We start from the raw sequence: 15,359 nt of genomic DNA, 5'->3' as shown, positions 1-15,359 counted from the left end.
ACTTATTTTCACATTTTTTTTGCGCATTTGACTCCATAATTCCGGAACCGAAAGTTGAATTCAAATAAAATTCAGGAGTTTTGTATAGAATCACAAGACCTTTCATTTGAATCTAAGTTTGTGAAAATCGGTCGCGCCATCTTCGAAGTAAGTTAGTGCGAAAAAACGTTACATACACACACAAACATTTTCCGTACTCAACTAACTGAGTCGATTGGTATAAGGCACTCTGATCTTCGGGCCTTGGCTCAAAAGTCGGTTTTCATCATAAGAAATGCAAAACATGCCCCTGAAAATGAAATTTTTATACCTATCAGTCTGTAATTCCGGAACCGGAAATCGTATCTGGATGAGATTAGGTAGGGCTATGTGAGGTTTTAAGGTTCATTTGAACCGAAGCTTGTGAAAATTGGATGAGCGTTCACTGGAAAAATCGATTGCACGTTTTTAGTTCATTTTGCACATTTTATCCCGTAAATCCCGAACCGGAAGTCGGATCCAGACGAAATTCAATAGGAACCTATGGAACTATGAGGCATTTTGATTTGAATCTTAGTTGAAGAAAATCGGTTGAGCGGTTTTTGTACATTTTACCCCGTTACTCCCGCACCGGAAGTTCGATCCGGGTAAAATTCAATAGCAACCTATGGGACTAAGAGACCATTCATTTGAATCTGTGTTTGTGGAAATCGGTCCTGTCATCTTTGAGAAAAAAGAGTTCACATTTTTGTTACATACACACACAGGCATTTGCTCAGTTCATCGAGCTGAGTAGAATGGTATATGACCTCGGTTAAAAAGTGGGGTTTCACAGTGATTGTATAGCCTTTCTGTATGAGAAAAACAAAAAAGTCCCAGATAGTCGACCTTAAACTTTTGTTTAACTTCGAAAATTCGCATAATAAACCACATAAATTTGAAAATTGGTTTAAAAAAGGCAGGTGAGTAATATCAGAGACGTCACTGAATGACGTGAATACGAATTAAACTGAGGTAGTTTCAGCACACTTCCGAATATCGGTAATCGTACGTACTGCAAATCAAACCCTATACCTCTTAAAAAATCACCATTTAGAAGTCTCAAGTCTACAATATCTTGAAGTATGACGTGATTACGTACTGTTGCCGATAGCCTCGTTGAGCCAATATGAATAATATTACAAAAATGTTAACAACACCCAATGAATCATGATTCTGATCGAATGCAAAAGTTACTAAGCTTAGTTATTACCATATGACATCATCTACGCTAGTATCATTCTTCGCGTGCACGCCGCGTACATCGGTGTTGGTAATTCACACCGGAGAGACGCACTGCAGTCAACGAATAAGTTGCCTGCAGCGTTACTTCTCTAATTACTGATAAACAAAACAAGATCCATCCGTTTTCGCTAGCAAATTTTACTAACCCTGTCGTAAGCTTTGTTTACATAAAACAAGTGCGGTCGCTGTTTTAATTCCGTTTCAGCTGGCGTTCGTTCGAGTTACAACTGGTTTAGATTATAAGATTCTCGCCGGCAAAACTTCACCCGGGAGATGCCATTGATGCGGTTTATAATGAATTCTGTTTATATGTAGATGTAATCAATTGTGGCTTTCCTCCAGTATCATATACCAAACAACTTCTAGTTAGCAGTCGTCTGACGAAGTGGATGACTTTGCCCCAATTGTAAATGTTTCGTTGAGCCACCACCGTAAGAATGCTGTCTTTCGATGGTGCGTCTAAGATTCTGCGAGAAGTTGATCTAGAAAACCTACCAAAAATAGGGTACTTGTTGTTTTCATTAAAAAATAGTGAGTTTTGATATAAATTAGAGGTTCTTGACTCCACATTTTACAAAGTAAAAGAATAATTTGTGTCGACTGATTCCGTAGTTTTTGTTTTAATCGTATGAACGAGAGATTACGAGAGAAGTCAGCTTCAAGTTTTAAGCGCTACAATTGAATAGTTGGGCTCTAATAAATTGGAAGAAATGTATCTTCGGAAATGTTTAAAGTTTTTCTTTCAAATTTAAGAATATCTTTCCCATTATAAGACAGAATTCAATTTTCCGCTGCCCAGACAATGTTCCATGTCATTTATGTATATATCAAACAAGAGTGGACCCGAGACACTTCCTTGAGGTACACCCAAATCGCTGTGTGGAAGATTTGAGAAGAAACTACCAAATTCCTTTGATAGATAACTCTCAAACCAAGTGTTTACAATAGTTCAAACAACTTCCAGTTCCAAAAAAGAAGATTTTTCGCTGTTTCTGTTGAGTGATTTACTTCCAAATCCTGATTGTTTCGCAATCAGAAAGGCTTTCGAATATACTAATCTTTGTCCTTTGACTATAATTTCCAATTTCTTCTCTTGCAAGTTCAACTTTTTATTTTAAATAACTATTCATTATAATATAAGTTAAAATTAAATTATTAAGATTTAAATTGAGTGTTCAGCTACAAGTGGTGACTTTTCAGCCCTATTATATTCATGATTTGGTTATTACCATGAGGACATCAATTCCGCTTCCGCAATTCTGAGATTTTTGTGTAGGGAAAATTCTAAACCTACTTGTATTGTGTAATGGGGAAAAGGAACTTATATACTAACTTACTAACTAATACAGAGAGCGAATCGATTCAATTGAAGATTGCATCGATTTTTGTCGGAATTTGCTTATAATATTATGTGACATTACATCTAATGGTTCTATATTTGTGAGTCTGTGTAATTCATTTGTACTAAACCAGGGAGGACGCTTCAAAATCATTTTCAGAATTTTATTCGGAATCCTTTGAGGCGTTTTCTTCCTGGTGGAACAACAACTTGACCAAATTGGTACTGCATAAAGCATGGCTGGTCTGAAAATTTGTTTATAAATTAACAATTTCTTTTTTAGACAGAGCTTAGAATTTCTGTTTAAAAGAAGATATAAACATTTAATATATTTATTACACTTTGCCTGGATTCCTTCAATGTGATCCTTGAAAGTGAGTTTTTTGTGATACGTTAAACCTAAATATTTAGCTTCATCAGACCATGTCAATTCCAAGCCATTCCATTTGAGAATGTGATTATTGTTTGGTTTAAGAAAAGAAGCTCTTGGTTTATGAGGAAAGATAATTATTGCGTTTTTGTTGCATTTGGTTTAATTTTCCATTTTGACAGATAATCACTGAAAATATTTAAACTTCTTTGTAGGCGACTGCAGATCACTCTTAGATTTCTACCTGTGGCTAACAGACTTGTGTCGTCACAGAATAGCGATTTCTGACAACCAACGGGTAGATTTGGAAGATCAGAAGTGAAAATATTATACAAGATTGGAGCTACACTCGAACCCTGCGGAACACCGGCTCGTACGGGTAGTAATTCAGATTTACAATTCTGATAGCTAACCTGAAGAGTACGATCAGTTAAATAATTTTGAATCATTTTGATAAAATAAATAGGAAACTGGAAATCAGACATGTTTTCTATTAAACCTTTGTGCCAAACACTGTCGAATGCTTTTTCTATGTCTAGAAGAGCAACTCCAGTGGACAATGCAGAAGATTTATTTGCTTTTATCATGTTCGTAACTCTTACAAGTTGATGAGTAGTTGAATGTTCATGACGAAATCCAAACTGCTCTGATAAAAAAATTGAATTCTTATTTATATGAGACATCATTCTCAACAAGATATTTTTTGTCGTGAATACGACTTACTTTACTATGGAGTGCCTTTTCAAAATTAGTCATATGAAAGAATGGGCAGAACTTAATCGTGAATATCTCGACTTGTATTAATGGTAGCAACATAATTCTTTCACCAGTTCATCAAAAATATGATCAGGAATTTAGGATAATATTTTGAACAGTGTGAGATAACCACAAACAATTCAAAAATTAAGTTTTCTCAAAATTTCAAAATAATGCGGAAAACTCTTTACTTTCGCTTGGGTTTTTCGCACAAGGACGACGATTTTGAGGTAGTCAGGCACATATCTTCAACTGAATGCGTATAAAAGGGGAACCGTGGTGAAAATCGATCATTTCTTTTCGTGCGTTCGATGGAAGCATACGTCATGAGAGTTAAACCTTCAACCAGCAGCGACGGAGAGAGCGCCTTCTGCGTGGTTAAAACCTCAAACGCTCAGGTAGCAACTTTTATTCGCTTGCTGGCCTTCAAGGCGAGCAGACTGCCATCGCGAGAGATAAACCATCAACCAGCAGCGACGGAGAGAGCGCCTTCTGCGTGGTTAAAACCTCGAACGCTCAGGTAGCAACTTTCATTCGCTTGCTGGCCTTCAAGGCGAGCAGACTGCCATCGCGAGAGTTAAACCATCAACCAGCAGCGACGGAGAGAGTGCCTTCTGCGTGGTTAAAACCTCAAACGCTCAGGTCGCAACTCTCATTCGCTTGCTGGCCTTCAAGGCGAGAAGACTGCCATCGCGAGAGTTAAACCATCAACCAGCAGCAACGGAGAGAGCACCTGCCATCATTTGGTTTTCGGTAGTCGTAACGAGAAGTTCAATTTTCAGATTTTATTTCCGCAATATAGGTTTAGATTTCAGAGCCTGCGTGCTGAAACTGGATTCTGGAACTGTTTCCGGAACTAATTTGAGTTTCGAAATTGCAATTCTAGAATTGAAACTGGATTCTGAGTCTGTTATTGGTTCTAAATTTAGTTCTTGAACTCAGGATCCAGTTCTTTATTCCAGACTCCTTCTATTCGGTTCTTTTTAGAGCCATAATAATACTCCTAAAGAATTTTGCGGAAATTTACTTTACTGTACTCTATGAAACCCATTCTGGTAGTCATGGCGAAAAATCGTCTTCAAGTTTTAGAGCTTATTTCTGGAATATGGGTTTAGAATTCAGAGTCTGCGTGCTGAACTAACTCAAATCGTCACTCTTCATCACGAACGCTTTCATAAAAATTTCTTTTCAGAGCCACCATTTTTTTTATTATAAAGAACTATACTGCTTATTTAATAATATTTAATTGCGTTTCAGAATGTTTAATGTAACTAATCTGTAATTTAGTCTAGGCGCATCGTTTAAATTTCTAGTAATGAAAGAGGGGAAAGTTGCACAATTCAAACAATCGACAAACTACCAATTCGAATTCAGAAGCATAAATAAAGCGTGTCATATTCGTATTCACGACATCCAGTTATGTCTCTGACATTACACACCCGTACTTTTTCAAAAAGTTTACTGATAGAAGAAAGTAAACTAATTGGTCGATAATTTGACGTTTCTGCTGGGTTTTTATCAGGTTTGAGGATAGGAATTACTTTACCGGTTTTCCATCTTTTTGGGAAGTAAGCTAATGAAAAACACTTGTTGAAAATTTTAACCAGGAGTCTCAAGGCAACATCGGGAAGATTTTTAATAAGAATATTAAAAATTCCATCATTACCAGGAGCCTTCATGTTTTTTAGTTTCCTAATAATTGATTTAATTTCATCAAAATTCGTCTCAATAATGTCATCTTGTAATAACACTTGAGTTGAAATATTTCAGTGAGACTTCATTTTCAATAGGACTCACAACGTTCAAATTAAAATTGTGGACACTCTCGAACTGCTGAGCATGAGCTTTTTCACCATTTGTAAGAAGTATTTGATTTCCTTCCTTAAGAGCAGGAATTGGTTTCTGAGGTTTCTTAAGAACCTGAGAAAGTTTCCAGAAAGGTTTAGAATAAGGTTTAATTTGTTCAACTTCAAATTTTCATTTCGCAAAAGAGTAAATCTATGTTTAATTTCGTTTTGTAAATCCTTAACTATGTTTTTCATAGCAGGATTACGAGAACGTTGATATTGTCGTCGACGAACATTCTTCAACCGAATGAGCAGTTGAAGATTGTCATCGATGATAGGAGAATTTAATTTAGTTTGAGCTTTGGGATCTGAGCTTCGATAATGTGATGATTCAAATTATCAATTGCTGTGTCGATGTTCGCAGAATTTTCTAAAATAGTTTCATGATCCACATGATTTTCAATGTGAGATCTGTAATCCAACCAATTAGCTCTATGATAGTTGAATATAGAACTAAATGGATTAATTTCAGCTTCGTTGTTAAGTTGAATGTTTGCAGGAAGATGATCTGAGTCAAAGTCAGCATGTGTAATCGGTTCACTACAAATGTGACTTTGATCCGTTAGAACCAGATAAATTGTAGACGGGGTTTTTACGGAAGAGAAACAAGTCGTATTACTGGGATGAATAACTGTGAAGTAACCAGCTGAGAGATGATTATGAAGTATTTTACCATTACTGTTATTTTGCCTACAATTCCACTGGACATGCTTAGCATTTAAGTCCCCTATTACGAAAAATTTCGGTCGATATCTTGTGAGTTTTTGCAAATCGCCTTTAAAGAAATTTAATTGTTCGCCGGTGCATTGAAATGGCAAATATGCTCCAGCGATGAAATAAATTCCATGAATGGTTTCAACTTCGATTCCCAAGCTTTCAATAACTTTAGTATTGAAAGAAGGTAAAATTCGATGTTTAATTTGCCGTTGGACAAAAAATGGCAACTTCAGAACCCATTCCAGTAAACCTGTCAAATCGATGAACCACATAATGTGGATTGCTTTTCAATTTGACATCTGGTTTAAGAAAAGTTTCTGTCACAATGGCAATATGGATTTTGTGAACTTCGAGAAAATTATAAAATTCATCTTCACTCGATTTCAAAGATCGAGCATTCCAATTTAAAATATTCAAATAATTATTTAACATCACTGTTAAATTTTAAATTCATTATAATATTATTTGCAAATTTCCATCCGATTTGAAATGCTTCAAAAAGTGATGAAGTCGAATTCATTTGGATGATCATTTGAAAAAGTTGATCTTGTAGGTAGATCATTTTATTTTCAGTTGTATCGCCTAAATCAACTTTATTTAAAGAAGCGAATGACATTGAAGGAATATTTGTAGGTAGACTGCCATTAGAAGAAGATGATATGGCCGATCTACCTATTAATAAATTGTTTTCGTAAGAAGATGAACTGCAAGGCGGTCCTGTGTTTTGATTATTTACATTAGAAGAATTAAGTGGTAGATTTCTACCTGTTATACTGGCATAACTGAAATTAGAAGAAGATGATGACGAGGTCGATCTACCTGTCAATAAATTGTTTTCGTTAGAAAACGAATTGGCAGGCGTACCTGTTTTTTGTTTTAAATTCGAAGAAATCAGTGCCTTAGAAGAATTAGGCGTGGTATTTGTAACGGTTTTTTGAATTTCAGGTATGTTCTGTAAATTTAAGGCCGTTGATTTGACTTGTTGTCTAAGCGAACGAGCGTTTAAAATTTTTTCCCTGAAAGGACATTTCAAATAAATGGATTTATGATTTCCATCGCAATTTGAACATGAAACTTTTTCAGTGGTTTCATTCATTGGACAAACGTCTTTCGAATGCGATTTACCACAATTCAAACACCGTATATCCATATGACAATTTTTGGTTCCATGGCCGAAGCCTTGGCAACGACGACATTGCGTTAAGTTTGCAATACGATTATGCCGTTTATAATGTTCCCAATGAATTTTAATGTGGGAAATGAACCGTACTTTTTCTAAAGTTTTCAAATTGTTTACATCACTTCGATTGAAGTGTATTAGGTAAAGTTCATGGGAGATTCCAGAGCGTGGAAGGGGCAAAACCAAACAATTCTTTTAGTTCATTTTTAATTTCATCAGTACTTTGATCATTTGATAAACATTTCAAGACAGCCTTGAAGGTTCTGTCTGATTTTATATCATATGAATAAAATTTAAGAAGTTTCTCGGACAAATATCGGATAAGACGTTCGTTATCTTCCAATACATCAACCAAGACTCGACATTCTCCTCTTCGTCCGATTTGAAATGAGACTTTTACTTCCGGGAGAAAAGTAGAAAGCTCAGTACGGAATGCTTTGAAGTCGGAAATCATCACCGTCACTGGTGGCATAGATTGTTGTTTCTTCCCAGAACGACAAGCGTCCATTTTGGCAATTTTTGAAGAATTTTCTTCTATGTCGCTACAATCGGATTCAGGAAGAATCTCGTAAATATTGTTAGACGGCATAGAATCAACGGAAGGGAAATCCGTCAGTTGTCTTTTATTTTTACATTCAGATTCTATAAGATCGTGAATGTTATTAGAAAAATGTTGAACAACGGATTGTGATTTATTCCGTATTGAATTATTTTTAGCCTTAGGCTTGTTGCCTTTCCGGTTGGACGCAGACAGTTTTGAAATGAATGAAATTTTAAATTAAATTAACTTAATCTTAATAAAGACTGATTAGTTCGAATAATAGTTCTTTGAATAGCTAGCCTTAAAAAAGGCTGATTAATTTCTTAGTCACTCTAATATCACTCTTTGTACAGCCTTGAGAAAGGCTGACTAATTGTTAGTCTTTAAAAAGACGGTTAGTGATTCAGGTAGCCTTGAAAAAGACTGAAGCCTTGAATCAATGAAACTCTAGGTAGCCAGAAAAAATTTCCAGGAGCCAAGAGCTGTTCGCGTGCGGTGCGAACGACTGTTCAACACCGACGTGATTACACGATTATTGTTTAGTTAAATAATAGGGCTTAAGGAATTATGCTGAGAGATAGTTTATTGTGTTTAGGAACATTTAGTGAAAAACAAGTACCTATGATTATCGTCATAACACAAATTTACACTGAATCTATTTGCGCGCCACCGCGTTGTTCGTATGTAAATGGAGATTTCTGTATGCACACTACCCGTTGACAAATTAAAACATTTTTAAACTTTTTCAAATCAAGTTAAATGAGACAAATCCATCAACAAATCACCGAGATAGTTCTAAATTGGCCTGCTAGTTACCGGAGAATCAAGATAAGCCATGGGTAAACTAAAGCATAAATGTATTCGGGCATATATTTATAGATTCCCTTTTGTGCTATAGTTCATACTGCGCAAATCGGACGAGAGTTTGACATCATTCACTGCGACTATCATTGGCTCGTGAAAACATAGGTCAACTCAATCCAATTTTTCAATGGTATGCAATTGAAATACTTAAATGACGTTACCGCATAAGTTTAAGTTAAATGTTTTCGAATCGATTGGTAGTTAAATTATATAAATTCAAATAACAAATGACTGAGTTATAAGCGTTCAAAATTATGACAGAAAAAGGTTACGCGGTTAGTTTTGCATTTTTTTAAATTGACACCCAGCCTCGTACAGTGAAGAGTTAGCAAAAGCGACAATCCAGCAAGTGAACGCATATACAATCCAGTCATTAGCTCACTGGACAAGCTACTTGTTTCATTCACAGTCAAACATCAACTAGGCAAAGAAATATTGTGCAGCCTATATTTATAGATTTCTCTTCATACTACGCATAACGATGCGGTGTTTTTTATGCATGACGCAAAGCCTCCTATGCCGAACAAGAAGTTGACGTCATTTTGTACAACTGGGATTGGTGGATGAAAACATAGGTTGATTCGAACCATTTTTTCAATAGTATGCTATTTAAATACTGAAACGACGTTGCCATATATGTTAAGTTAAAAGTTTCCGAATCGTGTTATTGTTAAATTATGTCAATCCATCCACAAATGACTGAGTTATTAACGTTCAAAATTATGACGCAAAGAGGTTACGCGGCTATTTTTGAAACTTTTAATTGACCCCCGGCCCCGTATAGTGAAGAGTAAGGCATTTTTAATGCCAAAACTATTCAAAATTGAATGAGCTGTAGATGTTCAAAACCTGACCACTGTTTCTACGGATTTATTTTTTGTTTTTTGAATTCGAACCCCAATACAAAAATTTTCATGGAAATTTATCGAACAATTTAAAAATTAATGCAAACAAAAGACGTATAATCTTAGTGAGATATCGGTTTTTCTCACATTTCGTCCTCGACTCGTCAGTGCAGAACAGTTTATGTTGAACTGTTATGCCACCTAGTAGTTCAACATAAATCGCTAGCAGACGTAAAGCTTTAGCTCCACTTGAGAAGCAACTATTTAGAAATGCACCGAAGCTTCTTGAACTATTCACTAAAAGTTTTTATCCGTATGATACAAGGTTGCATTTTTTTATTTTTTCATTTATGAACCTTTAGTAGGAAACAGCTCTATTTTATCCATTTAGCCAACGAAAAATTCTGCCACTTTTCAATAATGAATTTAGTATTTGTATATTATGTTCATCATTTGGACAAGTTCAAGCGAAAAATTACAGCTATTTGTAATTTTCTCTGTTTGTATGTCAATGAAGAATGTTTAGACTAAATATAATGATGAATCAATTAATGTTCGAAGATGTTTAACATATTCCCTCTTTCCACTTTCAGATTTCATGCTGGCTCCATCTACACATACATCGGCGAGGTGTGCATCTCGATGAACCCGTACCGGGAGATGAACATCTACGGTCCGGAACAGGTCAACCGGTACAAAGGGCGCGAACTGTTCGAAAACAAACCGCACATTTTCGCCATCGCGGACGCAGCCTACCGGGTGCTGAAACAGCGAAACCAGGACACCTGTATCATGATCTCCGGCGAATCGGGGGCGGGTAAAACCGAAGCGTCCAAAATCATCATGAAGTACATTGCCGCCGTGACGAATCAGAACAAGCAGAATGAGATCGAACGGTAAATATGAGTTTTTTTCTGCTAATCGGCTATTGCGTAACATTTTTACTGCATTTGTCCGAAGTGCTTTCCCTACACTAAAAACAAACCTGATAAGGGTGGGTTAAAGCAAACTCATTTGTCACTTAATTAGTTCAATATACTGAACTCGATTACGCAAAGACTGATAGTGACTATTGTCCTCTGCTTCAGAAGAGATAGCAATGCGATAATATTGTGCCTGAAGCGGAGGTTTCGAACAAAAAAAAAATTCGCAACCCGCTCACGTAAATTCCTTTTTCATTTTACAGAGTAAAAAACGTCCTAATTCAAAGTAATGCCATTCTGGAGTGCTTCGGAAATGCAAAAACCAACCGCAACGATAACAGCAGTCGTTTCGGCAAATACATGGACATCGAGTTCGACTATAAGGGCGACCCGGTGGGTGGTGTCATAACCAACTATCTGCTGGAAAAATCTCGGGTTATCCAGCAACAGAGCGGTGAACGCAACTTTCACTGTTTTTATCAGGTTAGTAGGATTCATATTGACTTCAGAAAAAGCACACTAATAAACTCGCATCCGCTTCCGTTTTGCAGCTCCTACGCGGTGCATCCGATGCCGAACTGAAACAGTATCACCTCCAGCGAGATCCAAACCAGTATCACTACACCAATCAGGGCAGCGTGGAGGTCCTGTCGGAAAAGTCCGACTACCGGGTAACGTCCGGTGGATTGAAGGCGCTGGGTTTCAGCAGCGATGAACTTTCTATGGTGTGGCGGATTGTGGCAGCGGTGCTACATTTGGGCAATATTAATTTTAAAAGTAAGTTCCCCGTGTATTGGATTGACCTGATTTGTGTAATCATGAACCACGAAACCTACGTCAAATACTTGCAGTGGCCACTTTATTATACGGTGCGGGTAGGGCAACCATTCGGCGTGTCAAAAGTTATGATTTGGCAAGCTATTTGTGGCTGCAATAAGATTTCACAACTCTTTATCACAACGGCTTCGATAAACAGCGAAATATGCATCAAGGAAGGTCTATAAAAAACGACTTCTACCCATAATTCGAAGCCACAAGGCTTTCGTTTCAAAAGACATGAATTCACAAAATTTTCTGCAAATTTGACCAGTCGAAGAATTTCTATCCTAGAAAACTTACATTTTTTAAAAAAAGGCGGATAGATAATGTCAAAGACATAACCGGTTTGACGTGAATACGAATAATTTCCTCTAATTTAGAGCAGACACCGCTAGCATATTCTAACGTCACCAAACGCATTCAAACCAATACACACAATACATTTTCGTCTGACGTGAAGCAGCTGAATGTTGATTTTATTTGCACTCGTTTGGTGAGAAGTTTGCACTACGAACGTTTCATTCAACAAATTATTTTGACTTCCAATTTGTATATTTCAACAGTTGAATAACTATTATAGTTCTTTTGCAAACATTTATAGCCCTTAGAAGAGCTGCTTTGACAATTTTTTCTCCGTCGTTGTTCACTTCTCGGTGTATGTTGCTCCAATGCAAACGACCAGCAGCTGAATGCTGATGTAGTTGCCTTTGCTTGAAGCAAAACTCACACTGCGAATGGTGCATAAAACTAATTCCGTCGTTTAGGTTTTGCCACATGACTCTAGCACTGCGTGAGCTGCGAACGGTGAGCCAATACGCAAAAATATCGATTTGTCACTACCGAAGCAAGAAAATACTGTAGTAATTCTTTGCGAAAAACGGCGGAGGCTCTGAAAAAAAACCGTACAACGCAAGATGAATATTCATCCTCCATTTGAAACAGAAATCTGGAACTGAGTTCTTTATACTGGCACTGAGCTCAGTATTTTTTTTCACCTTTTGACGAGTTTAAAACAGCAGAACAAATGAACATTTTCATTCATAATTCTATTCCTTTTGCTGTGACTCACCCTGGTAGTCATTGCATAACTCTTCCGCACCAAGTATCCCTTCTTCCTCTTTGAAACAAACTTTTTCATTAGACAATATTTTGTTCTTGAAGTGTCTGTTTTCGTTGTAACCGAAGCACCATCTAACTCGCCGTTTGGCCTTCAGAAGCCAAAGCGATGTTCTTCTCCTCAGTCTGCTTCTCTTACCCGGCTTCTGTATTTTCTCTGCGTGACCTACGCCGTAACTCTTACGATCTAGATCTCGAATGATCTTATAATACTCATCAGAAATCTCATACTATCCGAGATTTCGATATTTTATCGCGAATATTCACTTTCTCATCATTAGCATTGGTGTCCATGGGTTACTTTGCATATTCTAAGCTATCCGACTTGTTTAAGACGTCGTTGTTAGCAAGCATAAAGTTATTGGATTACGTTGATAATATATTTAACTTTTTTAGCGATGTTGGAAGGTAACCATTTATTTTTCTCAACGTTGTTCATTCAGACTATTTTTGATTGTGTTGGTAAGGTAAGGTGGCGGCAGACCAGAAGCAAGTAAATATTGTAACAAAACGGGTTCGATTTTGAATTGCGTTGGAGGATGAGAAGTAGGCATAATTCTGTGTATAGTTTTGGCAATATGTATTAAATCTGTATCCTGCATGAAATTCGCAAGGACGTATACAAATCAATACATTACAGGTAATTCTGTATGAATGGCAACTCTGTTGGTAAATGAAAAAAATAAACACAGTCTAGATGACAGACATGATGTTTTTGATAGGGTAACGTGGCACCATCATGACACATGTGCGTACTGTCCCAAATAAAGGAATATTCGAAATGACCGTTAAAATGATTGAAGAATCTAATTTGAGTGTCCTGTCTGTTAGTCTGTGATATTGATTATTTTATGCACTGAATACATACGCTCTTATTGACATTAATATATACCCTATACTAATGTGTTTAACCACAGTGTGTATATCTTCTCAAAGGCGAATGTCACATGGAAGCTTTCACAACAAAGCTATCATAATTCAGTTCCGTCACTGGCGATTATTGTATGTCTACAATCGAATGTTGTGAAATCATTTAGTGTTTTGCATTGCATATTTTAGCAGTATCACGGAGGAGGTTTACCGACGACAATTGATGCGTTTAAACCGAGTTTTGAAAAAAAAAAATCCCCCCGATAAACCGATAGACACGACAAAGTAATTTTGCAACATGACAATGCTCGCCCACATGTTGCACAGGAAATGTGTTTAATGTCGTCAAGTCCAAGTATTCTTGCTTGTGGAAGTCGATTCAGCCATCTCCGGGAAAATTTTGCTGAGAGAAAAATCTAAAAAATACACACACACACGCACGCACACACACGCGGTTTTTCCAGCAATTTTATTACCTTTTTATAGATAATGCCAAAAAGGTAGGAAAAAGTTAGACCGTTTTCAAAATACAGCCTAGATCATTGGAAAAACAATATATGCAATTAGGTTCTACAAAATGACATCACGAATGAACTCGTGATGAATAAATTCCATGTTTGACATGTACCGGTGGTTTGTTTATATATCCAATAATACGTATTTAAATTAGAATGGACACATAACCTTACCTTACCTAACAGCTATAGGCCTGGGGTGTCCTTTGCTGTATCAAGCATACGTCTCCACATAACTCAGTCCATGGCTGCTCGTCGCCAGCCACTCAAGGCACGGATGCTTCTGAGATCACCCTCCACTTGATCGATCCACCTTGCTCGCTGCGCTCCTCTTCTTCTTGTACCAGTCGGATTAGATTCAAGAACCATTTTCACTGGGCTGTCGTCCGACATCCTTATGACATGCCCAGCCCATCGTAGACGTCCGATTTTAACTGTCCGTACGATAGGTGGTTCTCCTAACAGCTGTTGCAATTCGTGATTCATACGCCGTCTCCACGTTCCGTCTTACATCTGCACTCCGCCATAGATGGTCCTCAGTACCTTTCTTTCGAAAACACTGAGGGCGCGTTGGTCCTCTGCCAACATAGTCCAGGTCTCGTGGCCATAGAGAACAACCGGTCTAATGAGCGTTTTGTAGATGGTCAATTTCGTGCGGTGGCGTACTTTTCTCGATCGGAGAGTTTTTCTGAGTCCAAAGTACGCACGATTCCCTGCCAAAATACGTCTATAAATTTCTCTGCTGGTGTCATTATCGGCGGTCACCAGTGAGCCCAAATACACGAACTCGTCAACCACCTCGATATCGTCACCGTCTATCAATATTCATGGTGGAAGGCGTAGTGTTTCTTCTCTAAAGCCTCTTCCTCTCATGTATTTTGTTTTCGACGCATTTATGGCCAGTCCGATACGCCTAGCTTCAGCTTTCAGTCCGATGTAGGTTTCCATCATCTTCTCAAGGTTACGTGTTACAATATCAATATCGTCAGCGAAGCCAAAAAGTTGTACGGACTTTCGGAAGATCGTGCCACTCGTGTCGATCCTCGCTCTTCGAATCACACCTTCCAGGGCAATATTGAACAAGATACAGGAAAGTCCATCACCTTGACGTAGCCCTCTCCGAGATTCGAAGGGACTCGAGAGCGTCCCAGATACTCGGACGTAGCACATCACTCTATCCATCGTTGCTTTGACCAATCGCGTCAGTTTATCCGGGAAACCGTATTCGTGCATTATCTGCCATAGCTGTTCTCGATCGATTGTGTCGTATGCCGCTTTGAAGTCAATGAATAGATGATGCGTGGGTACGTTGTATTCACGACACTTCTGGAGTACTTGTCTTATCGCGAACATGTGATCCGTAGTGGCGCGGGCTCCAGTAAATCCCGCTTGGT

General features: G+C 37.6%; 1 protein-coding gene across 5 annotated transcripts in view; it reads left to right on the top strand.

Moving 5' to 3' along the window:
• LOC131430421 (unconventional myosin ID) overlaps positions 1 to 15,359 on the top strand; it is a 54,625-nt gene that overhangs the window by 26,497 nt on the left and 12,769 nt on the right. For all 5 annotated transcript variants that reach the window (XM_058595410.1, XM_058595413.1, XM_058595412.1 and 2 more), the window contains exons 3-5: positions 10,316 to 10,618; positions 10,909 to 11,128; positions 11,197 to 11,422. In XM_058595410.1, the coding sequence (XP_058451393.1) occupies positions 10,316 to 10,618; positions 10,909 to 11,128; positions 11,197 to 11,422 (749 nt within the window). The remainder of the gene's footprint in view (positions 1 to 10,315; positions 10,619 to 10,908; positions 11,129 to 11,196; positions 11,423 to 15,359) is intronic.

This window comes from Malaya genurostris, chromosome 2 (genome assembly GCF_030247185.1).
Source record: "Malaya genurostris strain Urasoe2022 chromosome 2, Malgen_1.1, whole genome shotgun sequence".
Classification (NCBI taxonomy): Eukaryota; Metazoa; Arthropoda; class Insecta; order Diptera; family Culicidae; genus Malaya; species Malaya genurostris.
Note: the sequence above shows the minus strand (reverse complement) of the source record. Positions and strands in the feature narration are given on the sequence as shown.